This window comes from Petaurus breviceps, unplaced genomic scaffold (genome assembly GCF_028583685.1).
Source record: "Petaurus breviceps papuanus isolate PSGF00001 unplaced genomic scaffold, PetGlider_PUasm1.0 428, whole genome shotgun sequence".
Classification (NCBI taxonomy): Eukaryota; Metazoa; Chordata; class Mammalia; order Diprotodontia; family Petauridae; genus Petaurus; species Petaurus breviceps.
The window spans coordinates 906,578-915,744 of NW_027186331.1; the positions used below are offsets into that span (position 1 = coordinate 906,578).

The window sequence follows — 9,167 nt, forward strand, 5'->3', positions numbered from 1 at the left end:
TTAACCCAAAGCTGCGTCTGCAAAGCAGTTTCCAGCACTTCTATGCATGTAGATACAGCAAAACCAGCCAACGTCAGGGGCTAACAGCCCGAATGGGCCAGCACTCCAGAGTGCCACTCCAGGGGAGGCACAGCGAGCCTCGCTCACCTGGGCACAGATGCCAATCAGCAGCAGCCACTTCTGGTGCTCATCCGTCCTGTAGTTGATGATCTGGCAGCCGGCCAGGCTCGCGTGGCGGTCAAACATCTTCAGGGGCTGGGAGTCCCCCTCCATGCTCCAATGGTAGACAGCCATGTCAGTCACCAGGGCGACAGTGTGGACAGAGATCCATTTCCAGAAGGTCACCTCTTCTGCCATCGTGTGGCCTTTCATTTTACTCTTCATCTCAATGTTGAAAATTTGAAGAGTCTTTCCCGCTAGGAGGAAATAAGATTGGAAAAAGGGAGAGTGGGAAGAAAAGAGGGAGAGGGAGACAGAGACAGAGAGAGAGGAGAGAAAAAGAGGGAGAGACAGAGAGAGAGACAGAGAGAGAGAGAGAGAGAGACAGAGACCCAGACAGAGAGACAGAGACAGAGAGAGACAGAGAGAGAAGGAGAGAGAGATAGAGAGAGAGAAGGAGAGAGAGAGGAGAGACAGAGACAGAGAGAGAGAAGGAAAGAGAGAGACACACAGAGAGAGGAGAGACAGAGACAGGGAGAGAGAGAGACAGAGAGAGAGAAGGAGAATGACAGAGACAGAGAGAGGAGAGAGACAGAGAGAGAAGGAGAGACAAAGACAGAGAGAGAGAGGAGAGAGACACAGAGAAGGAGAGAGACAGACAGAGAGAGAGGAGAGACAGAGAGAGAAGGAGACAGAGACAGAGAGAGGAGAGAGACATAGACAGAGAGGAGAGAGACAGAGAGGAGACAGAGACATAGAGAGAGAAGGAGAGAGACAGAGAGAGAGACAGAGAGAGAGAGAGAGAGACAGAGAGAGAGAGAAAAGAAGAAGGATGAGAAGAAATTACCAATCTGAAACAGGCATGTGTTTACACCCTCATATCTATCTATAGCCACTTGATTAACCATTTTTCTGTGTTTTGAAAACCAGTTGAAACAATGGTCTGCTGAAGGTCAAAGGGTCACAATGATCTATCACTGTCCAATTATTAAGGATGGCAAAGGATACCAGGAAAATTGATTTTGTTAAAATGATACAGCTGAAATGTCACAGTCTTGGGTTAGTTTTCTAAAAGACTTTTCTGGATACAACAAAGGGAAGGGGATCTCAAATCTCCAATTTTACATCCACTAATATCACATGTGCAATGTATTAACTCTAGTTAATCATGTTACTAGGTCCTAGGGAAAAGCTGTGCCCTGTGGAGACAAGCCAGAACAGAACTCCCTGGAATCTAACCATGGGCCACAGGAAGACCAGCCTTCGTAAGGTCTCCTACATGCCCCCTTCTCTCCGCTGACACCGCCACCACCCTGATGCAGGCCCACCTCACCTCAGCCCTGTTTGGAGCTATTGCAATAGCAGTTGGGTGTCCCTGCCTGCCTCAAGGCTCTGCTCATTCCAATTCGGCCACTGACTGGTGACTCCTAAAGCTCAGGTCCAACCATGTCCCCCCACCCTGACCCCCATTTCAATAGCTCGAGGAGCTCCCTGTTGTCTCCAGGATCAGCTGGCACTCAGAGCCCTTCATGAGTCTGGCCCATCTCCCCAGCCTTCCCTTACCTTCCTCCCATCCTCTGCATACTTGATGCCTACGCACCATGGGTCTTCCTACTCTCATCTCCAGGCCTTTTCACTGGCTTTCTCTGATGACTGATATTCTCTCCCTCCTCATCCTCTCCTGGCTTCCTTCAAGTCTCAACTAAAAGCCCACCTTCTACCAGGAACCTCTCCTGATCCTGTTCACATGCCGTCTCCCTCCTTAGACAGGAGCTCCCAGAGGGTAAGAACTTTTTTTTTTTCTCTTTATCTGCAACATTTAGCACAATGTCTGGCATATAGCAGGGACTTAATAAATATTGTTCACTTGACTTGTCCATTAAATTCCTTAAGTTTACAGAGCTATAAAATGTTATGACAAGAAAAATGCCCAACTCTTATTACAAGGAAAGGTTAAATCAGTTTAAACAGATAGAAGTTGTCTTAAGTCACCTCTAAGTGGTAAAATTGCATTATTAGGACTTAATTTTAATGTCAAAGGCTATTTTTATAGTTTCATGCTTTGGACAGGAAGAAATAATCAGCCAAGACAAATTAAAAAGCCATTCACATTCCTGCTCTGGTTAAAAGAACTTTAGCCAATCACTAACCCATCCCCAAATCAACATTTTGCATATTTTATTAATTTCCTGCATCTTTTAAGAGAACATTTTCCCTTCCCCAATTGATAAATGGTCAAAGGATATGAACAGACAGTTTGCAGCGGAAGAAATTAAAGATATCTATAAGCATATGAAAAAAATGCTCTAAATCACTATTGATTAGAGAAATGCAAATCCAAACATCTCTGAGGTACCACATCTCACCTATCTATCTGATTGGCTTAGATGACAAAACAGAAAAATGATAAATGCTGGAGACGGCATGGGAAAATTGGAACACTAATGCATTGTTGGTGGAGTTGTGAACTGATATAACCATTCTGGAGAGCAATCTGGAACTATGCCCAAAGGGCTATAAAAATGTGCATACCCTTTAACCCAGTAATATTACTTCTAGGGCTGTATCCCAAAGAGATCCATAGAAGTGGGAGAAAGACCCGCATGTACAAAAATATTTATAGCGGCTCTTTTTGTGGTAGCCAAGACCTGGAAATCAAGGGGATGTCCATCAATTGTGGAATGGCTGAACAAGGTGTGGCATATGAATGTAATGGAATACTATTGTGCCATAAGAAATGAGGAACAGATGGACTACATAATAACCCGGAGAGACTTTTATGAACTGATGCTGACTGAGGAGAGCAGAGCCAGGAGAACACTGTACACAGTTACAGACACATTGTATCTGTGATGACTGACGCGGATAGACTGGGCTCCTCTCAGCAATGCAAGACAACTCCAAAAGACTCATGATGGAAAGGACTGTCCACATCCAGAGAACTATGGAGCCTGAATGCAGACGGAAGCAAACTACGCGCCCTCGTCTTTGTGTTTGTTTTGTTCCTTCTTTCTCGCTGTCCACTCCACTGGTTATAACCCTTCTTTACAACTTGACTAATGTTTAGTGTGAAGGTATTTGTGGAGCCTGTATCTGACTGCATGCTGCCATGAGGCCGGGGGGGGGGGGGGAAGGAGAGGGAGGGGGAGAAAATACGGAACTCAAGGGATTGTGAAACTGAATGTTGTAAACTAGAAGTAAATAAATAAATGTTTTTAATTTTTAAAAAAAGCATTCCTTTCTTCCCCCACCTCATCTCACCTGGATCCTAAAGGCACAGAAGGCCAGCACCCAAGCTGGCCAGCCCTTCATTTCCCGCCCCACTGCCTCCTCTGGATTCTGCCTTCATGTCCCCTTCAGAAGCTGGGCGCCTTCTCCTTCCCCCCCGCCATGACCTCCTGGAGGGCGGAGACCGCCTCCCTTCTTCATATCTGTGTCCCCCATGCTTGGCACACAGTAGGCATGTCATGTTTACTGACTGACTGACAGTCACTAAGGAGCAGGAGACTAAATGCTCCCCCATCTGAGATGTCTGATGAGGGGGCCAAGCAGGAAAATGGGCTCAAACATTTTTTATCATTACAATACAATGTTAAGAATGTCCTCAGATCAAAGGGACTAAATTTAAATGTGTTGGATATCTGTCCATCTTTAAGTTAAACAAACTAAAAACAAATATCAAATATAAAAGGTGACCTCATATTTTATAAAAATATCTATCCTCCTGTTTTGTTAAAGCAGCTTTAACTAAAGGTTATCAACCTAAATTTGGGAGGTTCCTCCCATTCTATTACCAATATGGTTTATTCAGTTTGAAGTGACCTGTGCCCAAAGTAATCTCCCATTCTCATCTTCTATGCAAAGATGGGGTGATGGAGCAAAGAGAAGAGGTATTAGAAAAAAAGGTGGATGAAAAAACATGAAATGAAAAAGGTTGTACACAAACAAATCCCATGCAGTGAAAAAAAAATCTCTGCAATAAGTTTTTTTGCTAGGGATCTCATTTCCAAGATACATGAGAAACTCACTCATTCCCATTTGCCATTCCCCATGGTCAAAGGAAGTGAAAAGGTAGCTCTCAAAGGAAGAAATCCAAGCAGTACCAAGTCACATGGAAAAATGCTTCAAATCACTAAAAAGGAGAAAACCCAAATTAAAGCAGCTGTGAGGGTCCACCTCACACCCACCAGACTGACAAAGCTAGCCAAGTGAAAGAGGAAAATGACCAATGCTGGATGGCACACAGCCATACTGCTGGTGAAGCTGTAAACTGGTACAGCCATCTTGGAAATCAGTCTGGAAGAAGTGACAAACTTGTGCATACTCGCTGACCCAGCAATATTACTAGGCTTAAACCCAGGGAGATCAGATAAGGTAAGGACCTACAATAGCAGCTCTTTTTATGAAGGTAAAGTACTAGAAAATAAGGGAATGCCCATCAATGGGAAATGGCTGGACAAATGATGGTATACGAGTGTAACAGATTACTGCTGTGCTCTAAGAAATGAAGAGACAGTTTTCAGAGAAACCTAGAAGATTTGGCTGGGCTGGTCCAGAGGGAAGCGAGCAGAACCAGGAGAACAATTTGTACTGTAACATCAACCTTGCAAAAATGCACCGCTCGGAAAGACTTAGGAACTGTGATCAATACAACAGCAACCATGATTCCAGAGGCCCACCGAGACAGTGTCACCCACCTCCTGACAGCCACAACATACCAATATGTAGAATTCAATACAGAGTTTGGAACGTGGCCGCTGTGGGAATGCCTTCCCACATAAGAGCTGCTGTATACAGGCTTCAGAGAGTGCCAAGGAGGCAGAGCTCAGAGGCTTAAGAAGTGTCTCCTACCAGCCTCAACTTCTCTCCTCCCCACTTCCACTCACTGCACCTTCGTAACCATCATCTAGTTAAGTTCACCTGCTTACCATACATTCCTTGTTCATATAAAACCCACCTGCTGGTTAGATAAAAACTTAAGGAATGCTCTTAGGAAAAAGGAGTTTCTTTTCCCTACAAGGGCTATTACATTGTTCTTGTCTAACAGATCTAAAGCATGTGTGGTCCACAAGACACTGCAGTTAGGCCTGATCGGGCCACTGGCTTGGGTAGAGCAGTGAGACGACAGCACATGCAGTGACAGCTGGTGGCAGCTAAAAGCCTCAGCTCTGACAAACCCCGGAAGGATTACCTAGTGGAGCAAATGAGAGGCTTTACTCTCAGAGTGGAATTGTGTGGCCGGGTCTGTAGGACTACAAATGAACAGAAAGGTGCTGGCCCCTCCTCAGCGGCACACCAAGGCAGAGGTCACCCGATGATTCCTGAATGTCAACGGTCTGAGGCAGCCCAACAGAGCAGAGGAAGCTCCCCTGGAGGCCACTCAACGGCTGCCCTGGGGCCACGCGACCGCTGCCCTGGGGCCATGCAGACAGCTGCCAGGACCCCTGGAGACCCTGCCCAACATTTCACCACCAGCTCACTGTCTGTAAGACAGGGGCAAGTTTGGTTCTTTCTGTGGGTTCAGGTTTCACACCTATGGCTGCTTGCTTCCACAGGCCCCTTTAGCTCTACCCCCTCCTCTCCTCTGAGGACCCTGGCACCTCGGAAAAGGTGTCAAATTGCCACAGGCTCAGTTAAAAGGAACCTTACCTCACAGACAGCACAGAACTGCCAGTCAGATAAGACGAGGGGAAGAAATGAAGAGAGTCAGGAAGGGCAATCCTCAGACTGGCGGCACCTCTCCAGTGACAGCTCTTGGCCTCCCAAGGTTCAAGGTAGGCCTTGAAAGACCCACCCTCCCCTAACTCACCTGCTACCAAAAGGCTAACTAAAGTGCCCTGAGGTGGCCCCATATCAGGGAGGCCCAATGACCAAAATGACTTGCAAGTAGGGAGGGAAAGGTTTTACAGCCATGTGCAGCACTTTCTAAGAGCCTTAATTTTGTCTAAATTTTTCCCCACTTGGCAAACAAAAGTGCCTTCAGTAAAAATGATTAAAATGCATTTGTACATTCCCTTGATACATGCCCCTTCTTAATGGTCTCAGAATACATTTTGTAGTACAGGATCGAGTAGCTGGAAAAGACAGTTGCGAATAAAGGAGGCAGCCCAGAAATATGGCTTGTCAAGCACTCCGGTAATGGTCTTTCCTGCAGTCTGTCAAGTCCAAGAAAAACTGCCCACAGTGTGTAAATAAAGACAAAGGACGTCTCAGCTTCCACTCCCACCCTCCCAAATCTACCAGCAGGGACCGTGCGGAGGTCCCCACCCTCAGACGCTGTGGCCACAGCACAAGGCGCTACAAGGCCGGCTCATGCTTCAGGACCAGCTGGTTCTGTTGCTGCTGTTCTGTTTTATCCACACCTACCATGTTCTCAAAGTCCCTGCATATAATTACTAGATTTGTAGAAAACCATTCAAGCTGTCACACGTTGCCTGTCTGCCAGGTGGGGGAGGCCCACTTTAACTTCCCGGCTTCCACGCTAGTCTACACAATCCACCAGCCTGGATGGGCAGGGCGGCTCACGAGGATTCCTGACTCACCCAATAAGTGAAGGAACTGACCCAGAGAGAAGCAAACAGACGCTTCCCACAGCTCTCTCTGAGCCGAGTTGGGAGTGTCTGGTGTGCCTGCCCAGCCCCAAGACTGCACCAAAGACCAGGGGCCCCAAGACTGCACCAAAGACCAGGGGTCCCAAGACAATCTTGACAGACACAAGAGTCCAATGAATTCAGGATCCACGCTCAGACCTTCCACAACGCCACAGTTCTCCCACACTAAAAAGCTCTGGCAGCAGCTGACACTTCCAAACGCCACCCAGCGCCCACCCTGGCAATGGAACCAAGCCCACAGCCACAGTGGTCACGACGCAAGGAACACTATGGAGATTCTTCCAGACTGGCACAAAGCTAGGCAAGCAGCTTCTGTGAACGTGTCAGGTGTACGGAGATGTACTGAAGGAACAAAAAAAGAAACCAGTCCATGCTCTCCGGTCTCCAGGCTCACAAAGGAGATGCCTCTGAACAAATAAGACACAGACCAGCTCATCAGGAGATCCCACCAGAAGAAGGCCCTGGCATGCAAGGCTCTCGTGAAGGTCGGATCTTAGCTGCAGGGGGGCAGGGAGAGCGCTCCAGGCCGGGCAGACGTCAGAGGGAATGCCTGGCACCAGGAGAGGGAGGGTCTGGTGCAGCCACAAGGCCGTGTGGGGGAAGAGGGGTGAGGGGGCCCGAAAGGGCTCTGAAGGCCACACAGGAGTCTGTACATGCTCCTGAAGCTAACAGGGGCAACTGCAGTTACTGTACAGGGAGTAACGTGGTCACAGCTGCACCTTTCCAGGATAAAACAACAAAATGGCTGGCCTACAAGACAATGAGCCAATACTGGGCTCTTGCAGAAGCTCTGTGACATTATAAAATGTATTGTAAGTTCTGCTAGATTCGTTTAAGTTGTCACAATCAAAGGCCAAAGACCTAAGAGAGAAAATGATGAACTGAGGAGACCAACTCAATAAAAACCCATGCTTGCTGACGTTCGCCCTAATGGGGACCAGCCACTCTGCAGAAGGCTCATGAGAAATGCTCAGGATAAAGTCACTCACCATCTGTTTAAGACTAGGAAGCAAGCACAGATTTATTTTGGAAGAAGCTTGGTGTTTAAACAGAATGTCTTTCCTCCTAGACACTTAAACATGCGCCGAAGGGGAAAACCGTCAGAAGGACACAGACAACACGGCAGGCTGAGAGTCGACATTCCCAGGCTTCAGACATACAAAGCTTTCACTGCTCACAATGTGACAAGGGCCCCGTGATCAGCCGCCAGTGATGACGTAGCAGGTTTGCCCGTGATTTTAGTGTACTGAATGTAACTGTCTGGGCCCCTCTCCTACATAACTGCCTTCAGGATTTGGATCACTGCTCAAAGGCGGTGGAATTCCCACCAGCAATGACATCAGCTGTTACTCAGGCATTAAGAAAAGTTCTTCCCAGATACACAAGATTTCCGGGACGACTCGCTCATACTTTGGGTGTCGGTGCAAGGGCACAATGGTGGAGTTTGACACCAACAGCCTCCTGATCACCTGAGTGATCCCAGAGGCCTGCCAGAAGACAGAAGCATAGGGCCCTTCTGACCCTTCCAGGCACTGACTGGTCCCAAGACAAGCCATCCCCACCTTCCACTAAACCACCCACATGATCCCCATGAGGGACCACGATTCCACTAGACAGCTTTGTCTGTGCAGGGGCTTAGTGATACTTGCCTGCTAGGAAGCCTTCAAGCACTGCCACCCACATACCTTTCAGGGCGATCACCTTGGAGGCTGGATTCATTATGGCACTCTCTGCGGAGATGGGCCGTCGGATGGGAGCGGCCGGATCACTCATATCGACGATGACCACCTGAGCTTGCTCTCCCACCTTCTCCCGGACACAGATGAACTTGTCAGACTCCATGGTGAGGGTGCTGAAGCCAATGTTGGCCGGATTGATGCCCAGGTTCTGAAGCTAGACAGAAAAACGCTTGGTTAAATTAAACGGGACTTCTGAGGGCGACGGGAGCTGTGAGAGCACTGAGGCTCGGCCCTTATTTTACAGAGAGAAGCAGAGCCCATTCCTCCTCTTTCCACATGCTCATGCTCACAAGAGCTAGGGTCTGAGGCCAGCTCTTCAGATTCCAAAGCCGAAGCTTCAGCACCACACACCACCGGTCCTCCACCTCAGCCCTGCTCCAGAGCTGCTTGCAGCTCGGAGACAAGGCTTAGCAGTGCTGACTCTGTGCCAGGCACTGAGCCAACCAACCAGGCAGATGCTGGGGGCCTAAGGACAGACCTGGGCATGGAGCAGGGTCATCTGAGCACCAGCTCAGCTGGATCTGGAGAAGACAGCAAGGGGACAGCATTTTTGGGCCCAGCAATTCTCAGATTGTCTCTGTCGGTGTCTATGTGTCAGAGGTCACACCCTGCCTTAGTCTAAGGAACATTACCAGACTATTTAAGGATTGGAGTACAA

General features: G+C 48.1%; 1 protein-coding gene across 1 annotated transcript in view; it reads right to left on the minus strand.

Annotated features, from left to right (window-relative positions):
• The window catches only part of CLTCL1 (clathrin heavy chain like 1), a 75,211-nt gene extending 66,549 nt beyond the window's left edge, over window positions 1-8,662 (minus strand). The window contains exons 1-2 of the mRNA XM_069100816.1: window positions 8,456-8,662; window positions 148-416 (exon numbers count right to left, since the gene is read on the minus strand). Coding sequence (XP_068956917.1) covers window positions 148-416; window positions 8,456-8,612 — 426 coding nt within the window. The 5' untranslated portion in view covers window positions 8,613-8,662. The remainder of the gene's footprint in view (window positions 1-147; window positions 417-8,455) is intronic.
• Window positions 8,663-9,167: the final 505 nt, after the last annotated feature.